The sequence below is a fragment of the Cetorhinus maximus genome, chromosome 31 (assembly GCF_964194155.1).
Source record: "Cetorhinus maximus chromosome 31, sCetMax3.hap1.1, whole genome shotgun sequence".
NCBI classification, from domain to species: Eukaryota; Metazoa; Chordata; class Chondrichthyes; order Lamniformes; family Cetorhinidae; genus Cetorhinus; species Cetorhinus maximus.
The window spans coordinates 3,456,121-3,483,070 of record NC_135909.1 but is presented as its reverse complement, the minus strand read 5'-3'; the positions used below and the strand labels follow the sequence as shown (position 1 = coordinate 3,483,070).

At 50.0% G+C, this 26,950-nt stretch overlaps 1 protein-coding gene across 2 annotated transcripts; it reads left to right on the top strand.

The window, feature by feature from the left end:
* The first annotated feature begins 9,047 nt into the window (after positions 1-9,047).
* Positions 9,048-25,721, top strand: zfpl1 (zinc finger protein-like 1). 2 transcript variants are annotated; one of them, XM_078532963.1, is made up of 7 exons: positions 9,048-9,261; positions 14,950-15,061; positions 19,623-19,816; positions 20,272-20,347; positions 21,879-22,043; positions 23,532-23,673; positions 25,526-25,721. In XM_078532963.1, the coding sequence occupies exons 1-7, from the start codon at positions 9,160-9,162 to the stop codon at positions 25,710-25,712; spliced, it is 978 nt and encodes a 325-aa protein (XP_078389089.1). In that variant the 5' UTR covers positions 9,048-9,159; the 3' UTR covers positions 25,713-25,721. The 2 variants fall into 2 exon arrangements, with proteins under 2 accessions (XP_078389089.1, XP_078389088.1); XM_078532962.1 differs by having other exon boundaries at positions 9,050-9,261; positions 21,879-22,047; positions 23,536-23,673.
* The last annotated feature ends 1,229 nt before the right edge of the window (positions 25,722-26,950 follow it).

Genomic DNA, 26,950 nt, shown 5'->3' with positions numbered 1-26,950 from the left:
TGGTGGAAGGATCGAGAACCAGAGGGCACAGGTTTAAAGTCATTGGCAAAAGAAGCAAAAGTGATATGAGGAGAAACTTTTTCACGCAGCGAGTGGTTAGGGTCTGGAATGCGTACCCTGAAAGTGTGGTGGTAGAGGCAGGTTCAATCGAGGCCTTCAAGAGGGATTAGACTGTTATCTGAAAAGGAAGAATGTGTAAGGTTACAGGGAGAAGGTGGGAGAATGGTACTAGGTGAGTTGCTCATTCAGAGAGCCAGTACAGACACAATGGGCATCCTCTATCCCCGCTCTGGCCTCAGTACCTGGATGAGCACTTGGTGCGTCATAACATTCAAGGCTATGGGCCAAGTGCTGGTAAATGGGATTAGGTAGGTAGGTCGGGTGTTTCTCACGTGTCGGTGCAGACTCGATGGGCTGAAGGGCCTCTTCTGCACTGTGTGATTCTGTCCGCAGGATGGGCAGCAACATCACCAATCCATCTTGGGAGACAGTGGCAGTGGTGGTCAGCGCCAACGCTCTTCAGAAGAGGACAGCCACCCAGTGCTGCAAGAGGATGGATGATCTCCTCCGTTATGCCAGGGTAAGTCACTCTTCTCATCGCTCTCAACTCGCACGCTCACAAACCCATCACACATCCGCAGGGCCCTCACTCACTGCCAGCGCAAGGGACATCACCATTCACTCTCTCACACTCACCGTCATTGTCCTCATCCCGTCCATGGGACCACTCACCACCCACACAGGCCAGGCATACTTATCATCTGGCCTGGCAGGTGTCCTGCTTACACTTTTCTCCATCTCTATCCATGCAGGACAAGCTGGCACACAATAACAGGGAGAGGTTGCAGACCGCTGGAGGAATGCCTGACATCAAGGTCCTCACAGACTTTGAAAACAGAGCCATCCAGCTGGCCGGCGAGGATCTGGATCATTTCTGTGCTGACGGTGAGGTCGGCGCTGCTCTACCAAGTGAGGATCCAGCAGTGCCACATCCATCAGACAACCATGCCTCTTTCACAGACCACTGCCATGTACTAATTATCTCTCCTTGCTTCTGTAGGCACATCTGGGAAACAGCAAAAGAGTCCATGACCCAGGGCCTCCAATCAATACCCGAAGAAACCTCTGAAGAGGAATCTGGAGGCACCCTCCTTGAAGTCCCATCACAGCGCTCACCCACACCCTCCACCAGCACAGAGACACACCTCGGGGTGGGGGGGGGATCTAACTTTAGGATAGCCTCGGGGTCACAATCTGGTGAGCACATCCCACTGTCTGATCCACAGCAGGCGGAGGCAGGGACTTCCCAGGTCCTCGGCACTCAGAGGGCAGCTGGAGGCCAGAAATTCACTGAGTCCGAGTCAGGTGAGGAGCCTCTGGACTCGGTCATGTCTCAGTTGCTGGAGCTGCAAAGGCAAGCTCGGGAACATCAGGAAGGGATGTCCGCTGCATTCCTCAGATTGCAAGGCATGATGGAGGAGTTCGTCCGCCTTCAGACTCAGGTGATAGCGCCGGCATGCCAACGCACCGAGGTCAACGCTGGTAGAATGGTGGCCGCCATGGAGACCTTGGTCCAGGAAGTCGGTCCTGCACTGCTGTGTGGGCTCAACTCCATTGCTGACGTCATAGTTGGTCTACAACAATGTGTACACGAGAGGGGTGCTGGGCAGCTCGATCTCACTCCAGCTCCCCCTTCCCCTCACGGAGCCAGCCAGGGGTCCTCGGGCACCCATAGGGAGGAGGATCAGCAGGTGCACACTCCGGGCCCATCCACCCAGGCGACTCCGAGAGTGTCCGGCCCATCTGAATCCCCTCTTCCTGTGACCCCAGCAGCTCCATCTCCGCAGGCCAAGGAGGGTACCACTGCCACACAGCAGGACCCCGAAAGCAGGCCGGGGCCCTCCAAGTCTCGGCCCTCCAGAGGACGCCCGCCAAGGTCATCACAGACAGGGCGTTGCAGTCAGCAGGCTGCCTCCACCTCCGCTGTGGATGTCCGGGGAGCAGCAAGATGTAGCGGCAGGGTTAGGAAAGTGAAGGAGAATTAGTTGCACAGCCGGGCACGGGTGTTAATCACTTGTACATACTGTTCACTATTGTCAATTAACTCCCAAGAATGTCTCCCTGCCTATGGCTCCTTGTTCTGATGAGCAGTGTTCTTGCCACTCAGATGTGAAACCTTTCTGCACAAGATAAAAGGCAGGTGTCTCAGTCTAGGACCTCTTCCCTGTGCTCTGTGCAGCCTTCAGACTGCAATGATGGTCCGGCCTCACACTCCCTGGAAATATTTCTGATGCCTGCACCTCGGCGGTGCTGGTCATTGCTGTCAGAATGTAGTGGGCAGGTGCCACAGAGCTCTCTCATTCTCTGTGTGTGCTCTCAGCACCTTTAAGGTGGGGCTGGTCCCCCAATCTCTTCAGCAGCTGTGACCACTGATGCTGTGCTCCTAAAGGGCTCAGGTGTTGAAGGCAGACAAAGCACCAGATGCTTCTAAAGTTTCATGGCTGCGTCTCTATGATATGACCCTGATCATGAAGCGCAAGCGAGACGCCCTCGGCCAGACAGGAGTCAGACATTCTCAGAGGCTGTGTGAAGATCTATGGAGTGTCCTCACTGCATGTCGTCATCATCCTCCTGCAGTCGCGTGACTATTAGGGCCCACCACTGTGTCTCCGTGACAGGAGCATTCTCACAGAGGGTATGTGCGCTGCCATAAGCCAGACTGGAGCCAAATGTTCACAAATGCAACCTGAGGATCTATGGGGTCACCTCACTGCATGTTGTCGTCATCATCCTCCACAAATCTGGCAACTACGAAGGCCTCCCGAGCACGCCTGCCTCGTCTAGCCAGTGCGAGGGCCTCATCCCCGTCATCATCGCCTCCGAGGACTTCCTCACCCTTACCCGCGTCAGCATCCTCCTCAGCAGTTCAAGAAGGCATCCTTCTCAAGGGCAACTAGGAATGGGCAATAAACGCTGGCTTAGCCAGTGATGCCTGCATCCCCTGAATGAATAAAGGAAAAATGTACTCTATCCAGGCCCCTCGTAATTTTGTACACCTCAATTAGGTCACCCCTCAGCCTCCTCTGTTCTTAGGAAAATAATCCTAGCCTATCCAATCTTTTGTCACGGCTGCAATTTTCAAGCTCCGGCAAACATTCTTGAAAATCTCCTCTGTACTCCAGAGCAGTTATGTCCTTCCTCTAAGTGGTGACCAGAACTGTATGCAAAATTCCAGGGTGGCCTAACCAGCATTTTATATGGTTCCAGTGTTACATCCCTGCTTTGGCATGCAATACCTTGTCTAACAACATGAAGCGCTGTAACCTGCAAGGTTATGGACCAAGTGCTGGAAAGTGCGATTACAATGAATGGCTGGTTTTTGGCCAGTGCAAACAGGATGGGCTGAATGGCCTCTTTCTGCACTGTAACCTTTCTATTGTTCTACGGTTAAGGTGAATATTCAAGATCCTAAAGCGTTTTAGGAAGGGGAACATGGATTTCTAGTGTCTCAGCCAATATTCTTCCGTCAGAGTGAAAACAGTCAATGGCCTCCCATCTCACTGCTGAAGGGAGGGTCTGCTCTACTCAAATTGGGTAACTGGTTTTTGAGTGAGAAGGCCTCAAAAGCGATCAATCGCTTCTGAAGCGGCTTGGGTTGTCGAGGATGTGTCAAGCCGCTATTTCATTTCAAGTTCGGCCATTGGCAAATTGAGCGTGGGGAATGTAAGCTATCAGTTTCCATCCGCTGACCTACTGACTACTAGTTGGAGTGGGCAAAAGGGGTGACTCGCATTTGAAATAATGATCACTTCATGTTTCCAATTTCAGTAGAGCCTGCTGCTGCAAAGTGTAGTAGTAGGGTCCAGTACATACAGGGTTAATGTACAGTACCGCCCACACTGATGTAAGAAGGCACAAGACCCAGGGTCGGAGTCAGTCTCGAGATGTGTAAAGGCTTATATGGAGTCAGTTCCATGCCTGCACCCTCTACTGCATATATGTACATAGTTGTGCATTATTAATAAAGCCTTGCTGTTAATATGCTCACGACTACAAAGCCTACTTCATGGTGTCTGAAGCAGGATTCTTCACAAAGTCCCACCTAAAAGTGAACCCATATCTCACGCATGAGTCATATGGTCTGGATTCCGCGTCCAAATTAGTTTTGTACTAAGGCTGCAGCCAACGCTGTATGAGACAGCTCATAACCAGCTGCCCTTGCTGGCCGGAGGTGTTTTTCCCCCCCCATTCATTCACAGGATGTGGGTGTCGCTGGCTAGGCCAGCATTTATTGCCCATCCCTAATTGCCCTTGAGAAGGGTTCCTCAATGTCCTATAGGAGCGGAGTTATGAAAGGACTCAGATTCAGCAGAGACGCTTCCAATGAAAAGGAATGAGACCTAGTAAACGAAAGAGTATTTTATATTCCGTCACATATTACGTCATTGTACGTTATATGTAAATATATCACTTGTAAATATGAAGATGTTTTATAACATCATTTATGTAAAATGCAATGTGTGTACTTGCTGTGTATTCTGGCATTGTATTGTGACAATACTTGTCCATGTGCTAGCACTGTGTGAGATATAGGATAAGGATCTTTCTCGCTCTCTTTTGCCTGATTTTTTGGTTCCTTCTGGCTGTAATTCTCTCTTGTTTAATTGTCCCTCACTCTTATTTATACTTTCTTCTTTCTCTGTTGTCTGATTTATTTTTAATTTCTTTTGGCCTCTTCGCTCTCTCTTCCTCTCTCTCTCTCTCTCTTTCTCTCCCTTCCTCTCTCTCTCTCTCTCTCTTTCTCTCCCTTCCTCTCTCTCTCTCTCTCTCTCTCTCTGTCTCTTTCTCTCCCTTCCTCTCTCTCTCTCTCTCTCTCCCTCTCTCTGTCAGAAAGCCCTGGCCTTAAGGCATAATTTCCCTACAGCTGTCCAACTGAACGTAGGTGACCCTGAATCCTCTCCTAAAGATTGCTTGGGCTGATTTGTTCTCCTTTAGTTCATAAATCCTTGAATACAGAGTAATATTGTTTATATTTAGAGATTAGATCAGAGAGTGAACCTTATACCCTGAAGGAACACAAATATGAAACTTGGCTTCCGCTTTATAACTGCTGAAGGACGGAGATATTGTTTACACTTCCGAGGAGCTGTTTTGATGAAAGGTCATTGACCTGGACATCACAGAGTCACAGAATCACAGTGCAGAAGAGGCCCCTTCGGCCCATCGAGTCTGCACCGACACGTGAGAAACACCTGACCCACCTACCTAATCCCATTTACCAGCACTTGGCCCATAGCCTTGAATGTTATGACGGTGCCAAGTGCTCATCCAGGTACTTTTTAAAGGATGTGAGGCAACCCGTCTCCACCACCCTCCCAGGCAGCGCATTCCAGACCGTCACCACCCTCTGGGTAAAAACGTTTTTCCTCACATTACCCCCCCCCTAAACCTCCTGCCCCTCACCTTGAACTTGTGTCCCCTTGTGCCTGACCCTTCAATAAAGGGAATAGCTGCTCCCTATCCAACCTGTCCATGCCCCTCATAGTCTTATACACCTCGATCAGGTTGCCCCTCAGTCTTCTCTGCTCCAACGAAAACAACTCAAGTCTATCCAACCTCTCTTCATAACTTAAATGTTTCATCCCAGGCAACATCCTGGTGAATCTCCTCTGCACCCCCTCCAGTGCAATCACATCCTTCCTATAATGTGGCGACCAGATCTGCACACAGTACTCCAGCTGTGGCCTCACCAAGGTTCTATACAACTCCAACATGACCTCCTTACTTTTGTAATTTATGCCTCGATTGATAAAGGAAAGTGTCCCATATGCCTTTTTCACCACCCCACTAACATGCCCCTCTGCCTTCAGAGATCTATGGACACACACGCCAAGGTCCTTTGTTCCTCAGAACTTCCTAGTGCCATGCCGTTCATTGAATACTTCCTTGTCAAATTACTCCTTCCAAAGTGTATCACCTCACACTTTTCAGGGTTAAATTCCATCTGCCACTTATCTGCCCATTTGACTATCCCGTCTATATCTTCCTGTAGCCCAAGACACTCAACCTCAATGTTAACCACCCGGCTAATCTTTGTGTCGTCCGCAAACTTACTCATCCTACCCCTCACATAGTCATCTATGTCGTTTATATAAATGACAAATAATAGGGGACCCAGCACAGATCCCTGTGGTACGCCACTGGACACTGGCTTCCAGTCACTAAAGCATCCTTCTGTTCTCACCCTCTGCCTCCTACAACTAAGCCAATTTTGAATCCACCTTATCAAATTACCCTGTGTCCCATGTGCCTTTGCCTTCTTTATAAGTCTCCCATGTGGGACCTTGTCAAAGGCTTTGCTGAAATCCATATAAACTACATCAACTGCACTACCCTCATCTACACACCTGGTCACCTCCTCAAAAAATTCAATCAATTTTTTTAGGCATGACCTCCCTCTGACAAAGCCATGCTGACTATCCCTGATCAAACCTTACCTCTCCAAGTGGAGATGGATACTCTCCTTCAGAAATTTCTCCAATAGTTTCCCTACCACTGACGTGAGACTCACTGGCCTGTAGTTCCCTGGCTTATCGCTACAACCCTTCTTAAATAGCGGAACCACATTAGCTGTTCTCCAGTCCTCTGGCACCTCCCCCGTGGCCAGAGAGGAATTAAAAATTCGGGTCAGAGCCCCTGCGATCTCCTCCCTTGCCTCACTCAGCAGTCTGGGACGCAACTCATCCGGACCTGGAGATTTGTCCACTTTTAAGCCTGCCAACACCTCCAATACCTTGTCACTCCCTATATCAATTTGCTTAAACATGAACTCTGTTCGCCATCTCTCCACACATGTTTCATGATCTGAATGACTGTTTCCGACATTTTCCATCAATCGCAGTATTTTTGCTTTTGCATATTCTTAAAATTCTTCAAGGGACGTGGGCGGGACTCAAGGCCAGCATTTATTGCCCAATAACACTTGTATCTTTGAGAAGACAGTCATGGGTCTACCCTAGCTTAAATTACTGAGGCCCGTGTGGTGGAAAGTCCTCTTGTAGGGTTGTTTCTATGGAGTTAGATATAGCTCTTGGGGTGAAAGGGATCAAAGGGTACGGGGAGAAAACGGGAGCAGGCTATTGAGTTGGATGATCAGCCATGATCATAATGAATGGCGGAGCAGGCTCGAAGGGCCGAATGGCCTCCTCCTGCTCCTAGTTTCTATGTTAGCTAGCAAGTTTTTAACCCAGCAAAGATGAAGGAAGCCAACATATTTATATACTGCCTTTGACTTAACAAAATACCACAAGATGATTCACAGGAACATTATCACCCAGCTGCATAGGACAGGTGACAAAAAAAATTGGTTAAAGTAGAAGGTTTCAACAAGCGTCTTAAAGGAGGAGAGAGAGAGACAGAGAGGCATAGGCAGGGATTTCCAGAGCTTAGAGCCCAGATGAAGGCATGACCACCAGTAATGGAGTGATGAAAACCAGGTTGCCCAGAACGCCAGAACTGAAGGAGCTCAGAGACTTCAGAGGGCTGATGGAGGAGGTTACAGCGAGAGCATGAAGGGATTTGGAAGTAAGAATGTGATGTCTGACTTGGAAGATAAATGTCCAAGTCAGGATGGACTGCACATCCTGGAACAGATGGCGATCCACTGATGCTGCTGTTCTTGCATAGGAGGGAAGCTTTTATATGCCGAAAATATTTTTTTATATTTCTATATTTTTCACGCGGGTCTGGAATGCACTGCCTGACAGCGTGGTGCAGGCAGGTTCAATCGAAGCATTCAAAAGGGGGGTCACAATTAGCCGAGAAGGAAGAATGTGCAGGGTTACGGGGAGAAGGCGGGGGGAATGGCACTAGGTGAGTTGCTCACTTGGAGAGCTGGCGCAGGCCAGGTGGGCAGAATGGCCTCCCTCCTGCGCCTTCTGATTTGTTTGAAATTAGGGTTGCCGACTGGGATTAAATGCATTCCGGGAGGTTTCATCATGGTCCCCCCCCCATGCTCCATTGGTCGGCCAACCCATCCATCCTTCGCGACGCACGGCCTTCCTACACCAATTGGAAAGCAAAAAGGCCCGTGATCCAATTGGATGACGCCTGACTGTCAGCCAAACGCTCTTTTTTCTCCCCCGTTTTCAATAATTGGCCTGCTGCATTGTTCCAGTGAAGCCCAACGCAAACTGGAGGAACAGCACCTCATCTTCCGACTAGGCACTTTACAGCCTTCCGGGCTGAATATTGAATTCAACAACTTTAGATCTTAAACTCCACCTCCCCTCATCCCCACCCTGTTTCTTCCCCCTCCCCTTTTTTTTCGATAATTTATATAGATTCTTCTTTTCCCACCTATTTCCATTATTTTTAAATCTAAAACTAAAACTTTGTTAGTCTTTCCACCCCACCCCCACTAGAGCTGTACCTTGAGTGTCCTGCCATCCATTCTTAATTAGCACTTTTCGTAGATAATATCACCACCTTCAACACCTCTTTGATCCTTTTGTCTGTGACATCTTTTGATTATCTGCTCCTATCACTGCTTGCTTGTCCCTACAACCACCCCACCCTCAACTTCTCTCTCCCCCCGCCCCCCACCTTAGACCAGCTTATATTTCACCCCTCTCCTAACTATACTTCAGTTCTGCCGAAGGTTCATGAGGACTCGAAACGTCAACTCTTTTCTTCTCCACCGACGCTGCCCAGACCTGCTGAGTTTTTCCAGGTAATTCTGTTTTTGTTTTGGATTTCCAGCATCCGCAGTAGCTTTTAGCTTTTTGTCTTTATTTCAATATTTTTATATCTGGTAAAGAGAAATGTTCAAAGAAAATGTTTTTTTTAAAAAAAAACAATTTTTTTTTGATGTCCTGTTGATTTTCCTCCAGGGTTTCACACCACAGTGTCCTGGAGATTGACCTCCAACTCCTGGAGGGTTGGCAGGAGGTGGGTAGGAACTAAAATACCCCGGCCACTTGGTACCTCACTGACTGCTTGTCGGGGGAGGGGAGATTGGGGGGGCGGCGGACTGAGATGGACGGACCCGTGACATCATCACCGTGCGTCGGCAACCCGGAAGAGACGTGGCAAGGGCCGAGTAATCGGGAGAATCGGCGGCGGCGGCTCTGAGGCCTCGGGGCCCCACAAGCTCCAGCCATGGGGTTGTGTAAATGCCCCAAGCGCCGGGTCACCAACCTGTTCTGCTATGAGCACCGAGTTAATGTGTGTGAACACTGCCTCATCTCCCGGCATTACAAGGTAGGAGAGCCCGAGGCCTGAGGCCTACACCCCAAGTAGTGTCCAGTCTAAATAATCAGTGCACTGCAATGTATACATCATCATTACATATACTGTATAGTCATGACATATACAGTCTAAATAATATTTACTGTATACAGTATATATTCATACATAATCATATACACTATATAATCATTACATATCCAGTAGATAATCATTGGATATACTGTATACACTACCATATATAGTATATATTCATATATATAATCACTATACTGTATAACTACATATACAGTCAATAATCATTAGCTATACTGTGTACACAACCATATACTGTATATATTTGTACATAATCATACTGTATAATTGTATACAGTCAATCATATTTACTGTGTACACAACCATATACTGTATATATTTGTACATAATCATATACTGTATAATCATTACATATACAGTCAATAATCATTAGACATACTGTATGCACAACCATATACTGTATATATTTGTACATAATCATACTGTATAATCATGTATACAGTCAATAATCATTATATTTACTGTGCACAACCATTTACTGTATGTATTTGTACATAATCATACTGTATAATCATTACATATATAGTCAATCATTAGATATACTGTATACACAATCATATTGTATATATTTGTACATAATTATACTGTATCATCATTACATATACAGTCAATAATCATAGTTAGTGTACACAACCATATACTGTATATATTTGTACATAATCATATACTGTATAATCATTACATATACAGTCAATAATCATTAGATATACTGTATACACAATCATATATTGTATATATCTGTACATATTCATACTGTATAATCATTACGTATACAGTCAATAATCATATTTGCTGTACACAACCATATACTATATATTGTACATAATCATATACTGTATAATCATTACATATACAGTCAATCATATTTACTGTATACACAACCATATACGGTATATATTCATATACACAATTATACTGTTTAATTGCATATACAGTCTCAATCATTGGATATATTGTATACACAATCATACAGTATATATTCATAACAAAAACAAAAAAAAAATACCTGGAAAAACTCAGCAGGTCTGACAGCATCTGCGGAGAGGAATACAGTTAACGTTTTGAGTCCATATATACTGTAATCATTACATATACAGTAAATAATTGAGACATATATTGTACACAATCATATATATGGTACATAATCATTACATATACTGTGTACATGATCGTTACATATACAGTCCAAGTCATTAGATATACTGTATACACAACCATATACAGTATACACAATCATATATACATATTGCATGTGCTGTATACATCATATACACAGCATACATATATATAGTCTAAATGATTATACATGATTGTGTACATAATCATATATGCAACATACATATTATACATAGAGTCTAAATAATCATTATATAGTTTTCATTATAATTATTTAGACAGTATGTATGATTATTATATACATTGCCATATAATCATTATATATATTATTTTTCATTATAATTATTTAGACAGTATATATGATTATTTATACAGTACATATAATTATATATACAATATAAATCATTCCATATGCTGTATACATAATCTTAGATGCTGTCTAAATAATCATTCCTTATGCTGTATACAATCATATATACTATCTAAATAATTATTATGTATACTGTCCATTATATATGCTGTCTAAATAATCATTACATATACACTATATGTAATGATTACTTAGGCAGCATTGTCTAAGTAATAGTTACATATACAGTATAATCATTATATACATTAAGTAATCATTATATACATATATACTGTCTAAACAATCATTTAAACTGTATACATTGTTTATATACACGATATACATAATTGTTTATATACACGATATATATCATCATTATATGTACAATATACATTGTTATATATATGATATACATAATTGTTATATATACTGTATAAATAATCGCTATCGTTACAGACAGGAGGGGGGTTGTTTTAAACAGTACAAATTTCTCCTCTCACCACCTGTCCATAAACAGAAAGGTGTTTTTGATTTGCTTCCCCCCTTTTAAGTAGTGGCGACTTTCCCAATCCCTCGGTTTTGGTGTGATCCAATTTTCTGTTAATCTCCCCACAGCAAACTCGAGATAGGATGAACTCAAAGGGTGAGTTTATTTGCACACGCTCAAATGTGGGAGGGGGTGGTTCACAATGTCACCCCCTTTGCAGCCATACAGTAAAAGAGGGATAGAAAAAATAAAGATTTACAGTGCAGAGACCTGCTGAGAAAATAAATATTGTTTCACGTGGGTCCCAGAGTCCAGAATCAAAGTTCGATCAGGTATTCCTTCATGGGGGTCGGCAGGTTGAAAACCAGTGCTGTATAATTCACTGTTCTGGTGGTGTTGACTTTCACATGATGAGATAGGCATGCAGAGGTGAATCTGTCTTGTAGGTGATGATAAAGAATTCCCAGCAGTAGCAGTGTAGATGGGGCCAAAGCTGGGCAGAGCCCCTTTTCTGTGATGCTGCTTGTAGGATGTTAGCCGCAAACTGAGCTTGCAGTTCCACAAGGCAACATGACTGGTTTCACAGAGCTCCATGTCACTTGGTTCCCATCTCTCCACATTGCCATTGACGAGGGATGTATATCCCTCGTCTGGGTCCCTGGGATTGTTGAATGTCCCAACCATTAAGAATTGAAAGGAAGGTTGAAGGTTTGTCTTAGCAGATGAGCAGATTCCTGTTGGCCAGCCTGGGTTATGGAATGCAGATCGCCTTTGTATGGTTCTCTTTGAATTTGGTCTCTGCAGCCCACAGGAGGGTCATTAGTGTCTCTTCAGAGATAGCGAGGTGCAAATTTCATCAATACTGCCAAAGTAGCTCCTTTTGTTTGAGGGTCATAGACAGACACAACTTCAACCATTTTAAGAGGTCGTTGTCCAGTTTTTAAAATTTTAGAAAATGACATGATATCTATATCTATTTTATAAAAAACATATAGGGTGCAGTCTTAGTCCCCTCACACTACATATACTATATATACGGTATAAATAATCACTATATATAAGGTATAAGTAATTGCTATATATACAGTATAAATAATCACTATATTTGATATTAATAATCACTATATATGGTATAAATAATTATATATACTGTATGAATAATCATCATATGTACTGTATAAATAGTCATTATCACACCAAGAGACTTTTCCAGAACCACTTTAGCCAATTCAGGGTCACAGGGAACCAGAGCCTATCCCAACAAGCAATGTGTACTAGGCGGGGTACACGCAGGATGGGACACCAGTCCATCACAAACTCTCACGCACACAGAGACAGACACACACACTAAGGGGCAATGTACTGTAGCCAATCCACCTGACCAGCACACCTTTGGATAGTGGGAGAAAAACGGACACAGGGAGAACATGCACAACTCCACACGGACAGACACCCGAGGTCAGGATTGAACCCGGGTCCCTGGAGCTGTGAGGCAGCAGCGCTAACCACTGCGCCACCGTGCCACCCGAGACAAGGTTATATAAATAATCATTATCAACATTCAATATACTTGGAACTTTGTCCCTCGTCGCAGAGGACCACCTCAACTGAGTTTCTCTTTATGCGGTTGCCTCGGCACTGTGTCCGTATTTACAGGGTGGGGCGGGACCCCAGGACCGTGTCCGTATTTATAAGGTGGGGGAGGGGGAGATCCATATTTCTAGAGACGTTTGGAAAAAATCCTTGCTTGGCGCAAGGAAAGAGGCATATGAGAATCTGCACTTTCGGGAATCTCTCAGAACCGTGCTGGATAACACAATGCCTTTGACAAGGTGCCGCACAGGAGGCTGCTCAGTAAGATAAGAGCCGATGGTTACAACATGGGGAAGTGTGAGGTCATGCACTTTGGTAGGAAGAATAGAGGCATAGACTATTTTCTAGAAATCTGGAGTGCAAAGGGACTTGGGAGTCCTAGTCCAGGATTCTCTTAAGGTTAACTTGCAGGTTGACGCGGTAGTTAGGAAGGCAAATGCAATGTTGGCATTTATTTCGAGAGGACTAGAATATAAAAGCAGGGATGTGCTGCTGAGGCTTTATAAGGCTCTGGTCAGACCACATTTAGAATATTGTGAGCAATTTTGGGCCCCGTATCTCAGGAAGGATGTGCTTGCCCTGGAGAGGGTCCAGAGGAGGTTCACGAGAATGACCCCAGGAATGAAAGGCTTAACATATGAGGAACGTTTGAGGACTCTGGGTCTGTACTCGATGGAGTTTAGAAGGATGAGGGGGGATCTGATTGAAACTTACAGAATACTGAAAGGCCTGGATAGAGCGGACGTGGGGAAGATGTTTTCATTAGTAGGAGAGACTAGGACCCGAGGGCACAGCCTCAGAGCAAAAGGAAGACCTTTTAGAACAGAGATGAGGAGAAACTTCTTTAGCCAGAGAATGGTGAATCTATGGAATTCATTGCCACAGAAGGCTGTGGAGGCCAGGTCATTGAGTGTATTTAAGACCGAGATAGATAGGTTCTTGATTGGTAAGGGGATCAAAGGCTACGGGGAGAAGGCAGGAGAATGGGGTTGAGAAACTTATCAGCCATGATTGAATGGCGGAGCAGACTCGATGGGCCGAATGGCCTAATTTCTGCTCCTATGTCTTATGGTCTTATGCGCCAGGGATTGACTCGTCTGATCGTGAGCCACACAGGCCAGAAACCAAACAGACTCAATCCCCCAACCTCTGCTGCTTCGCTGACTTCAGCCTTTAAGCCGTCTCAGTGACCATGGGGAAGAGGCAGCAGGTCAGGGTTCCCTTGTCCCCCGTGTCCTTGTGTGGGAATGAGGTGATGATATCTCGTTTATCTGTTGTTACTAAGGCTTGTTCGCAGAGAGCCTTGAGACTGGAGCTCCGTGTCGGTCCGATTGGGTTTAGTGGCAGGTTCCCCTCCCTCAGTGGAGGACTGACTGGTTTCCAGTGGCAGTCCAGCAATTTGCTCCCCTCTGTGTTCAACCTGCCGTGGTGAGATTTGAAATTGCGCCTTCTATAGTTTGCTCGGCCAAAGCCACAGGCTCTTTGGCCTTGATGTCTCCTATTTTTGAACAGCTCTCCCTCTTCCAGGCTCAAATAGGTGGCACGTTGGCCAGATAGTCCATGGTTAAACTTGGGGCAATATCCCTGGATGAGCAGGGCAATGACCACATTGTGCACTCAACACAGTAAAACCTCAGGATTTCTGGGGGGGATTTCAGGCAGGGCAGGCAACGAATAAGAGAGAGACTCACAACGTCATCCTGATGCAGCGTTTTACATACAAACACACGAATTAGGAGCAGGAGTGAGGCCACTCGACCCCTCGAGCCTGCTCCGCCATTCAATAAGATCGTGGCTGATCCGATTGTAACCCTCAGCCCCACATTCCCGGCGACCCCCCGATAACCTTTCACCCCCTTTGCTTATCAAGTATCTATCCAGCTCTGCCTTAAAAATATTCAAAGACTCTGCTCCCACCGCCTTTTGAGGAAGAGAGTTCCAAAGACTCGCGACCCGCTGAGAGAAAAAAATTCTCCTCATCTCCATTGTAAATGAGCGACCCCTTATTTTTAAACAGTGACGTTTTTAATGTAGCTTTGTCTGTCTTCACTCATCCTTACAGTGCGTTGTTATGTCATACCTACAATGGCTCCAAGACAGCGATTATAATTCCAACTGTAGCCTGTGCAATACTCCGCTCACAGATGAGGACACCATCCGGCTAGTTTGCTACGGTGAGTGTTGTCCTGGCCTGTTATTGGTTGTACGGTATGACGTGGGTTTTTTTCCAAATCATTCGTTGGATGTGGGTGTCACTGGCTAGGGCAGCATTTATTTCCCCATCCCTAATTGCCCCCTTGAGAAGGTGGTGGTGAGCCGCCTTCTTGAGCCGCTGCAGTCCCTGTGGTGTAGGTACACCCACAGTGCTGTTAGGGAGGGAGTTCCAGGATTTTGACCCAGCGACAGTGAAGGAACGGCCGATATATTTCCAAGTCAGGATGGTGAGTGACTTGGAGGGGAACTTGCAGGTGGTGGTGTTCCCATGAGTCTGCCGCCCTTGTCCTTCTAGATAGTAGTGATCGCAGGTTTGGAAGGTACTGCCTGTGGAGTCTTGGTGAGTTCCTGCAGTGCATCTTGTTGATGGTATAAACTGTTGCCACTGTGCGTCGGTGGTGGAGGGAGTGAATGTTTAAGGTGGTGGATGGGGTGCCAGTCAAGCGGGGTTGCTTTGTCCTGGATGGTGTTGAGCTTCTTGAGTGTTGTGGGAGCTGCACTCATCCAGGCAAGTGGGGAGTATTCCATCACACTCCTGACTTGTGCCTTGTAGATGGTGGACAGGTTTTGGGGAGTCAGGAGGTGAGTTACACGCTGCAGAATTCCGAGCCTCTGACCTGCTCTTGTAGCCACAGTATTTATATGGCTGGTCCAGTTCAGTTTCTGGTCGATGGTAATCACTGAGGAAGTTGATAATGGGGGATTCAGTGATAGTAATGTTGTTGAATGTCAAAGGGAGATGGTTAGATTTTCTCTTGTTTGGAGATGGCCGTTGCCTGACACCTGTGTGGCACAAATGCTACTTGCCACTTCTCAACCCAAGCCTGAACGTTGTCCAGGACTTGCTGTGTGTGGGCACGGACTGCTTCAGTATCTGAGGAGTTGCAAATAGTGCTGAGCATTGTGCACTCATCCGCACACACCTGTACTTCTGAACTTATGAGCCCCGGTTGATTGCAGTTAGTCCTGTGTCTACCTCCAACCCATAGCAGGCTGGTCACCTGCTTTATGTGGCCCCAGGAATACCTCATGTGGACATTAGGAATGTTCCTGTCCCATTCTCTTTGCTAAGGGCTCACCTGTTAGTCTCAGATAATGTAACTGGTGTCTGTGGGTGTCTCCGTGTGTGTGTGTCTCCGTGTCCATGGGTGTCTCTGTGTGTGTGTGTGTGTGTGTCTCTGTGTCCGTGGGTGTCTCCGTGTGTGTGTGGGTGTCTCCGTGTGTGTGTGGGTGTCTCTGTGTGTGTGTGGGCGTCTCTGTGTGTGTGTGGGCGTCTCTGTGTGTGTGTGGGCGTCTCTGTGTGTGTGTGGGCGTCCCTGTGTGTGTGTGGGCGTCCCTGTGTGTGTGTGGGCGTCCCTGTGTGTGTGTGGGCGTCTCTGTGTGTGTGTGTGGGCGTCTCTGTGTGTGTGTGGGCGTCTCTGTGTGTGTGGGCGTCTCTGTGTGTGTGGGCGTCTCTGTGTGTGTGGGCGTCTCTGTGTGTGTGGGCGTCTCTGTGTGTGTGTGGGCGTCTCTGTGTGTGTGTGGGCGTCTCTGTGTGTGTGTGGGCGTCTCTGTGTGTGTGTGGGCGTCTCTGTGTGTGTGTGGGCGTCTCTGTGTGTGTGTGGGCGTCTCTGTGTGGGTGTGGGCGTCTCTGTGTGTGTGCGGGTGTCTCTGTGTGTGTGCGGGTGTCTCTGTGGGTGTGCGGGTGTCTCTGTGGGTGTCTCTGTGGGTGTGTGTGGGTGTCTCTGTGTGTGGGTGTCTCTGTGTGTGGGTGTCTGTGTGTGTGTGTGTGTCTCTGTGTGTGTGTGGGCGTCTCTGTGTGTGTGTGTCTCGGCGTGTGTGTGGGCGTCTCGGCGTGTGTGGGCGTCTCGGCGTGTGTGTGGGCGTCTCGGCGTGTGTGTGGGCATCTCAGCATGTGTGTGGGCGTCTCGGCGTGTGTGTGTGTGTGTGTGTGGGCGTCTCGGCATGTGTGTGTGTGTGTGTGTGTGTCTGTCTCTGCGTGTGTGTGTACTGGGGGAGAACACAGTGAAAGCAGAGTATGAACTGAAGGTAGAAGCCTTTGGCTGAACTCTACATCGCCAGTACATTCAGTGCACAGTCAAACTGCACCTGACCCAGTGGGTTCTGTGCTGAGCTGGCTGATCAGGAGCTGCTGAGTTTACCATGGGTCCCTGAACTCAGGAGTTCACAATCAGCTGGTGCCATCTAGCAACCACTCTTCCCCCCCACACCTTGCCGGAGAAGCAGGATCAGGCTGGGTGCCATCTCGGACTCATGTCTTGCCAGGTCTAGAGACAGAATCATTGAATCTTTACAGTGTAGAAAGAGGCCATTCGGCCCATTGAGTCTGCACTGGCTCCCTGAAAGAGTATTCCACCTAGTCCCACTCCTCTGCCTTATCCCCGTAACCTTGCACGTTATTTCTTTTCAGGTAGCAATCCAATTCCCTTTTGAACACCTCGATCGAACCTGCCTCCACCACCCTCTCAGGAAGCTCGTTCCAGACTCCAACCTCCCTCTGGGTGAAAAAAAATTTCCTCACCACGTTTACTCCTTTTGTCAATTATTTTGACTCTGTGCCCTCTAGTTCTTGACGCTCTCTGAAGTGGGAACAGTTTCTCACTGTTTACCCTGTCCATACCCCTCAGGATCTTGACTACCTCTATCAAGTCTCCTCTCAGCCTTCTTTTCTCCAAGGAAAACAGTCCCAACCTCTCCAATCTCTCCTCATAGCCACAGTTCTTTATCCCGGGAATCATTCTTGTGAATCTCCTCTGTGCTCTGTCTATTGTCTTCACATCCTTCCTAAGGTTTGGTGCCGAGAACTGGACGCAGTGCTCCAGATGAGGCCTAATGAGGGTCTTATACAAGTTCAACATGACCTGCTTACTCTTACACTCAGTGCCCCTATTGATAAAGCCTAAGATACTATATGTTTCATTAACTGCTCTCTCAACATGCCCTGTCATCTTCGATGACCTAAGTACATATACACCGAGGGACCTCTGTTCCTCCACCTCCTTCAGAGTTTTTCCCTTTATCTTACACTGTCTCTCCATATTCTTCCTGCCAAAATGAATCACCTCACCCATCTCTGCATTGAGCTTCCTCTGCCACTTGTCTGCCCAACCCACCAACATATCTATGTCCTTTTGAGGTTTAAGACTATCCTCATCAAATTTGACAACGTTTCCAATCTTCGTATCATCTGGGAATTTTGAAATCAGGGCCCCGCACACCCCAGTCTGTGTCATTCATATACATCAGGAAGAGCAAGGGTCCCGACACTGACGTCTGGGGAACTCCCCTACAAACCTTCCTCCACTCTGGAAAAACAACCATTTACCACTACTCTCTTTGTTTCCTGTCACCCAGCCAATTTCTTATCCAAATGCCCCCCCGCATTGCTTTTATTCCATGACCTTGAGACATGCACGGCTAAGTGTGTCCGCTCATGATGCGTATGGGGTATGAACCTGGTTCGATGGCCGTCCCGCTATCCAGACTTGCAGCGCCTTCTCACACTGCAAAGTAGGGTGGGTGGGGAGAGATATTAACTGGATTTCTGTGGCTGTGATGCCCCCAGTGGCCGAATAGCAAGCTGTACCTCCATAATCTGGGCTTAGTCATTGCAGTGGGGACACTGAGGTGAGACTCCAGGATAGCTGTGGGGCCCAGCCACAGTACGAGGCTCCATTGCAAAAGGATGCACAGTGAGGTTAGCCATATATGTAGCGTAAATACCTGGAGGGAGGTGGGGTGTGTGCAGGAACAGGCTTTCACATGCAGGCGCCTTTAATGATCCATTTCCCATCATGAGTCCCACACTTTTATATTGTTTTAAAACTCTTTTCATAGGATGTGGCTGTCCCTGCCTGGGCCAGCATTTGTTGCCCATCCCTAATTGCCCCCTTGAGAAGGTGGGGGTGAGCCGCCTTCTTGAGCTGCTGCAGTCCATGTGGTGTAGGTACACCCACAGTTGCTGTTAGGGAGGGAGTTCCAGGGTTTTGACCCAGCGACAGTGAAGGAACGGCCGATATGTTTCCAAGTCAGGATGGTGAGTGGTTTGGAGGGGAACTTGCAGGTGGTGGTGTTCCCCATGTGTCTGCTGCCCTTGTCCTTCTAGGTGGTAGAGGTCGTGGGTTTGGAAGGTGCTGTTTAAGAAGCCTTGGTGAGTTGCTGCAGTGCATCTTGTAGATGGTACACACACTGCTGCTACTGTGCGTCGGTGGTGGAGGGAGTGAATGTTTGTGGATGGGGTGCCGATCAAGCGGGGCTGCTTTGTCCTGGATGGTGTCGAGCTCCTTGTGTGTTGTTGGAGCTGCGCTTATACAGGCTGGTGTCGCTTCACGTGACTCCGGTGTGGATATGGCCTCGCATGTTCTGCCCAGTCTGGCATTGTATCCCAGATAGACTGGGGGAGGGGGGGATGCTGGCTCTAGGTGACTCTGACCTGATGCATCTTGTCCTTTCTCTGCCCTGATTCCTAATTGCTTTCCCCCCCCCTTTTTTTCCTTACCCTTCCACTCCACCGATGCACAGATATCTTCCACTGGTCCTGCTTGAACAAGATGGCCGCACAGCTGCCGAAGAACACAGCCCCGGCTGGTTATCAGTGTCCGATGTGCAAGGGGCCGGTCTTCCCTCCGGCGAACACGGTCAGTCCGGTGGCCAGTGTCCTGAAGGAGAAGCTGTCCACGGTGAATTGGGCGCGCGCCGGGCTCGGCCTCCCACTGGTAAGGAGCTATCGCCTTCCCTTCGGGCTTGCGGGCGTTGGGCGGCCCTGGCCTTGGCAGACCAGCATGTCCCGGGGGCTCAGGATCCATGCACCGTATTGGGCTCCTCTTGGCTTCAGACTGCCAGGCCACGGTTCGATAGCTGCTCGCTCTCCCGAGGCTCCTGCGATGCCCCGTGCAGTCGAACAGGCAGGTGCCAGCGTGAGAGTGGGCTGCTTGGGCCAGGCTCCAAGGGGCTGCTGATAACTGCGGCGCCCCAAGAGACAGTCCACTCCGGCACCTTTTAAAGGAGGAAGGGGCGGGAGCTGGGAAGACAACCTCCTGCCCTCCACGCCCGCCTCCGTGAATGCTGCAGTGTTTCGAGCGCACCCCACTATGTGAAGCAGCCTCTCAACCTCCACCTCAGATTCCCCTGACTTCATGGTTTGTTTTTTATCTCCGCCGCCAATATCCAGATTGAAGAAATCCAGCCATCTCAGGACCAAGAGTCGCTCGATAGCACGGATTACGCTGATTGGTCAGCCCTGCCCGGTAAGCTGCCTTTGTTTGTGTACCCACTGGGTCCCTGCTGCTCCAGTGAATGTGCGCGGTCTCTCTCCTTAAACTCCTTTCCAGTTTTGACCCAAGCCACCATGGCCTGTCACCCACCCCCCACCCACCCACCCACCCCACCCGGTAAACTGCTGCAGCAGCCGCTCTCTGACAGATCTCCTGTGTCCACCTCCTCCTCACTTTACACCTTTCGTCCCCTTCACGTGCTGTCTCATGCCCTGTCTGTCCCTCCCCCACCCAACAAACCTCCAGTTCCAGCCCACTCCCTCGCCTCAGCCTCCTCGACAATGAGAGTAGTCCCAGATCCTTCAGCTCCCTTTATCCAAGGTTGAAGCAGAGCCTGGGCAGAGGTGGCCAGCTGTGTTTCTGTGTAAGGGATGGGGAAGTTGCCAATGCCTCTGGTTGCAGAGGGTAAGGGTGATGTCATTGACTGTAATTCTGAGCTGGGCCGACTGACTGTCAGGTGTAAATCAACAACCGGGAGACGTCAGCTGAGGGAGGCTTACCCCTGCTTCCAAATAAAACCCCATGATTGATCCATACAGAATATCACCCCCTCTAACCCTCAGCTCCACATCTCCTCCTCCCGGCCCTGCCTCCTTACTCCCACACCCTACCGGCCCTCCACCCCCTCGCTATCTCTCCCTCACACCCTACCGACCCTCCGCCCCCTTGCTGTCCCTCACACCCTACCGACCCTCCGCCCCCTCGCTCTCCCTCACACCCTACCGACCCTCCGCCCCCTCGCTCTCTCTCCCTCACACCCTACCGACCCTCCGCCCCCTCGCTCTCCCTCACACCCTACAGACCCTCCGCCCCCTCGCTCTCCCTCACACCCTACCGGCCCTCCGCCCCCTCGCTCTCCCTCGCACCCTACCGGTCCACCGCCCCCTCGCTCTCCCTCACACCCTACCGGCCCTCCACCCCCTCGCTCTCCCTCACACCCTACCGGCCCTCCTCCCCCTCGCTCTCCCTCACACCCTACCGGCCCTCCGCCCCCTCGCTCTCCCTCACACCCTACCGACCCTCCGCCCCCTCACTCTCCCTCACACCCTACCGGTCCTCCGCCCCCTCGCTCTCCCTCACACCCTACCGGCCCTCCGCCCCCTCGCTCTCCCTCACACCCTACCGGCCCTCCGCCCCCTCGCTCTCCCTCACACCCTACCGGCCCTCCGCCCCCTCGCTCTCCCTCACACCCTACCGGCCCTCCGCCCCCTCGCTCTCCCTCACACCCTACCGGCCCTCCGCCCCCTCGCTCTCCCTCACACCCTACCGGCCCTCCGCCCACTCGCTCTTGCGCCCTCCCCAGCCCCACATCCCACCCTCTCTCAAATTGATTTCAGAATCAGCCCTCTGGATATTGAGGATTTAAGCTTATTTTTCTGCTTGGTTAATGTCCGATCCGCTTGCTGTTTCCCTCCTGTGGCTTTGACCTCGCCTGCTTGTCCCAGTCACTCCCCGCCCTCCATTGAGTCATGAGCCTAGCCGCCTGCCCTCTTTCCTCCCTCAGATCCCGGCTCAGACGATTCTGGCGCCCGGCCCCAGCCGTACCCCTCGAGCACCGGCTTCACGCCGATGCAGGATTATGGGACAGACTTAAACAACGGCGGAGTGAAGGAGTCGCACTCGGTGGTGAATATGATGCCGGACAACGAGTCCATCACCCTGACCACAGGCGAGTCCTTGCGTGTGAACAAATGTGTGGGATGGGAAATCAGGCGGTGATGCCTCACGTGGTCGAATAGCTGCTAAGAATTCCTCCCTCTGGGATGAGGTTCTGAGGGGCGGAAGGGTGGGTGGGTGCCCGCACTGCTGTATCCACAACAGTGCCCCATCAGCAGAGGGGAGACAGACGCAGGGCCCTGTCTGTGTTGAGACACTTTAGGCACTTGTTCAGGGCACAACAGCCTACCAAAGACAGCCTGTCTGCCACCTGGCAAGGGAGAGTGACCCTCTCGGGCCCCTCCGTTCTTTACCACACAACCCTGGCGCAGTTCCGTTCAGAGAAAGTAACCTGTTACCGCCCCGGGCCTCTGAGTTGAGAGCGATTTGGGTTCCTCAGGCCAACCCGGACAAGCTTGGTCTTTCTCGAGATGCCCCTTCCCCCCCCCCCTCCCCTGCCCACAACCGAGCCAACGATCTGGCCAGCCTTTGCTGTGGAGGCATGAATGGTAGGAAAGCCCTTCAGATGGGAGAGTGAACATCGAGCAACCAGGTGGAACCCTGGAGACCAGAGGGATTTAAGTGTAAAAGTAGTTCCAAATGTGTCCTTCAGCGCTGGTTCCTGACCCCGTGTCTCCTTGGTGTTTCCACATTTGCTCTGCTCCCGACCAGTTATTATTCAACGTCCTCGCCAGTTGTACAGAAGCTTGGTTAGACCGCACCTGGAGTAGCGTGTGTAGTTTTGGTCCCCTTACCTTAGGAACAACATTATTGCCCTAGAGGGAGAGCAATGAAGGCTCACCAGGCCTGTTCCCGGGATGGCGGGACTGTCCTATGGAGAGAGACTGGGGAAACTGAGCCTGCGTTCTCTCGAGTTTCGAAGAATGAGAGGTGATCTCATTGCAACCTACAAAATACTTCAAGGGATAGTCAGGGTAGAGGCAGGTAAGAGGTTTCCCCCTGGTTGGGAAGCCCAGAACCAGGGGACACACTTTCGAAATAAGGGGGAAGCCACTTAGGACCAAAATGAGGAGAATTTATTTACTCAGAGGCTGGTGAACCTTTGGAACTCTCTACCCCGGAGAGCAGCCATTGAGTATGTTTAAAGCAGAGATTGACAGATTTCTAAATACCAGTGACGTAGAGGGGGTATGAGGATAGTGTGGGGGGATAAAAGGCATTGAAGTGGATGATCAGCCATGATGGTATGGAATGGCGGAGCAGGCTCGATGGGCTGAATGGCCTCCTCCTGCTCCTATGTTCCCACTTCCGCCCCTCGAGGCTGAGAGCGTTTGCTGCTGCTCTGTGCGTTGACGGAACACGTGCTGAGGGAAGCATTCCTGCTGCCTCCCCCCAGACGCGTAGTTCGTACCGAGTTACAGGCCCCATCTTTCATCTGCCTTGCCAATGACCTTGTTTTCCCTTTGTAATCCCACCCCCCCCCCCCCCCCCCCCCGACCCCCAACTCCAACTCTCCCTCCCGCCACGTTCTTCATTTCAGGAAGCTCCCTGGCCTCCTCGCCTCGAAAGATTTACGACACCATCACACGCGACGCGGCAAAACCGCCCACCACGCAGATTGATTTCGATGACGACAAGTACCGGCGGCGCCCAGCGCTCAGCTGGTTTGCACGATGGTTCAAGTAAGCACGGGGTTAGATACAGAGTAAAGCTCCCCCTACACCGTCCCCATCAAACACTCCCAGGACAGATACAGCACGGGGTTAGATACAGAGTAAAGCTCCCTCTACGCTGTCCCCACCAAACACTCCCAGGACAGGTACAGCACAGGGTTAGTTACAGAGTAAAGCTCCCTCTACACTGTCCCCATCAAACACCCCCAGGACAGATACAGCACGGGGTTAGATACAGAGTAAAGCTCCCTCTACACCGTCCCCATCAAACACTCCCAGGACAGGTACAGCATGGGGTTAGATACAGAGTAAAGCTCCCTCTACACTGTCCCCATCAAACACTCCCAGGACAGGTACAGCACGGGGTTAGATACAGAGTAAAGCTCCCTCTACACTGTCCCCATCAAACACTCCCAGGACAGGTACAGCACGGGGTTAGATACAGAGTAAAGCTCCCTCTACACCGTCCCCATCAAACACTCCCAGGACAGGTACAGCACGGGGTTAGATACAGAATAAAGCTCCCTCTACGCTGTCCCCATCAAACACCCCCAGGACAGATACAGCACGGGGTTAGATACAGAGTAAAGCTCCCTCTACACCGTCCCCATCAAACACTCCCAGGACAGGTACAGCATGGGGTTAGATACAGAGTAAAGCTCCCTCTACACTGTCCCCATCAAACACTCCCAGGACAGGTACAGCACGGGGTTAGATACAGAGTAAAGCTCCCTCTACACTGTCCCCATCAAACACTCCCAGGACAGGTACAGCACGGGGTTAGATACAAAGCTCTCTTCGACTCACTCAGAACAGATTGATGAGGGGGCGGGAACGGGGGGAGGTGCCCAAACAGTACATGCAATTTACTGTGTGATCGAAAGAAAATGGCACCTTCGACTGTGCAGCACTCGCTCGGTACTGCATTGGGGCCGACAGCCTCGACTAGGACTCAGATCCGTGGAATTTGCAGAAGGCAGCTGGAGCGCGGAGGACGTTTTTCTTTTCCCCTTTCTCTTTCCCTCTCGCCCAACCATCCTGTCCGTATCAGTGCTGAAGTCAGCACAGCCAAGGTCTTCCTGGCCTTATTATTCTGCACTGCACTGGGAGGTGGGTGGGGGGGTGGGAAGGTTGTGCCGGGTCTGTTCGTCGGTATCGTTTCCAGGCTTCAGTTTTGTTTCCCAGTCCCTGTCATGACCTTCACCGTTATCTTAGCTCATTGGCTACTTAAAACCTCACCCATGTCTTTGTTGCCTCAAAGCTGTGCTGCTCTCCTGGTCAGTCGTTAAATTGGGTCTGAGAATGCTCCTCGGAATATCTTACAATCATATTAATGATGTTTTATACAAGAAACATCGTCTCAGCCCAAAGGCTGAATTGCAGGGTAGCTTTCATTGGAAAATTCATAGACTGAGTGATCAGGTTAAAAACGTGTTCCTACATTAAAGGTGCTATATAAATGCATGTTGTTCTCGTTGTACAACACAGGAGTGAGAGCCAGTAACTCCACTGTCCCCACAGATTCCCCCTCCCTCTCCCCCACTCCCTCTCTCTCCCTCCCTCTCTCTTCCCACTCCCCCCTCCCCTCCCCTCTCCCCCCTCCCCTCTCCCCTCTCCCCCCTCCCCTCCCTCCCTTCCCCCTCTCCCCTCCTTTCCCCCTCCCCTTTCCCCCTCCCCTTCCCCCCTCCCCCTTCCCCCATCCCTCCCTTCCCCACTCTCTCCCCTTCCTCTCCCCCTCCCTCCCCTCTCCCTTCCCCCTCCCCCCTCCCTCCCACTCCCGTCCCCCCCTTCCCCCACCCCGCTCCCCCCCCTCCCCCTCTGCCATTGCAGACCGTATCCTGAACCCTGTTTATCCCGACAGGAACGCCAGTGGATCGAGGAAGCGGCCGCTCTCCAGGTTCCAGCGGTTGGCCGTCATCCTGCTGATCGGCGCGCTGGGCTTCCTGACTCTGCTCGTCGTCATGTCGAAGCTCGGCCGGGCGGCCGTGGAGAACGACCCCAACTGGGATGTGCTGCAGAACCCGCACATCCAGGTGGGGGCGGAGTAGGACTCGGGGAGGTGGGGGGTGGGGTGGGGGGTGTGGGGTTGGGGGGAAGGGGTCGGTGTGGGAAGGCGCGGCGCGGCGTTCCCAAGCAGGAATCCCCTTTTTCCCGGGACCTGTCGGAGAGAGAGAGAGTGGGGGGGGGAGTCGGACTGGGCGAGAGTTGTGGAGGGGGGGGGATCGTGACGGTTACTCCTGGGATTGAAGTTCCCCTGCGCTCTGTTGCTGCTGTTCCCCTTTCACTGGCCTGGCCCTTTAAGGAAACACTTCCCAATCCAGCTTTAACGGCTCCAAATAACGTACATAACCTTCTGCCCGTCGGTTCGCAACCTTTCGTTTCCACCCCCAACTCCCTGTCATGAATTCCCAGTGAAAAGAACCCTCCCAAGCTGCTGCCCCTTTAATTCTGATCGACCTCAGGATGAATCACACTGGGTGGGTGGGTGCGGTGGGCAGGGCTGGTGGGTGGGTGTGCGGGAGGTTTGGACGGTGGTGCTGGAGAGGTGGGACCACTTCCCCCCACAGCGTGAGCGTCCGCAGAGAGGACAGGAGCACAAAGTAGTAAAAACTGACTAGAGAGAAGCCCGCTCTTGAAGGTCTCAAAAAATAAAACGCACTTTATTATATAGACACCTGCTGTTAAATAATCCTTCGGGCGCGGCCACGCGGGGTGTGGGGACCAGTGCAGTTTGGACACTGCCGGTAAAAAGAGACAGCTGTCGCGGGGGGGGCTGGAGAGAGAGCGGAGATGGGTGGATGGATGTGGGGGAAACCTCTTCGATCGTCCAGGGCTCTGCTCCGGATCACCGATCAGTAGACCTCCTCTCTGAACTTGATGATTTCCAACTCAAACAAGGTTCTTCCCAGGAAGACCCAGAAATTCAGAACTGGAGAGAAAAGGAGAGTGGGTGGGGGGAGTGGGTGAGGGTGAGGGGGAAGAGAGAGAGAGAGATGAGGGTAATAGGTGAATGACTAACAAAGCAGGGGCACTTGGACTTGCAGGTGAGGACCCTTCCAAAATGTTAACCATGCTGGAAGGAGACCATTCGGCCCGCTTGCTCTTACTCCCTGCTTCCCCCCCCCCCCAACCCCACCCGAACCTATTAAATGGTTTCTCTGTTCCAACCGTCTACCCTTTCGGCTGTTCATTAACCCGCTTCCCCCCCCACTCCCTCCCAATCCCTTCAGAGCTGGCGTTCCACGTCTTCATGAATCTCTGCTCAAAGGCCCCTCTCGCCCTGCTT

What these genes read in the sequence shown, in the direction of transcription:
- zfpl1 (XM_078532963.1), top strand. Translation starts at nt 9,160, where the DNA reads ATGGGGTTGTGTAAATGCCCCAAGCGCCGGGTCACCAACCTGTTCTGC. An exon ending in CCGGGCTCGGCCTCCCACTG is followed by an intron (nt 19,817 to 20,271) that starts GTAAGGAGCTAT and finishes GCCAATATCCAG; the next exon opens with ATTGAAGAAATCCAGCCATC. An exon ending in TGATTGGTCAGCCCTGCCCG is followed by an intron (nt 20,348 to 21,878) that starts GTAAGCTGCCTT and finishes TTCCTCCCTCAG; the next exon opens with ATCCCGGCTCAGACGATTCT.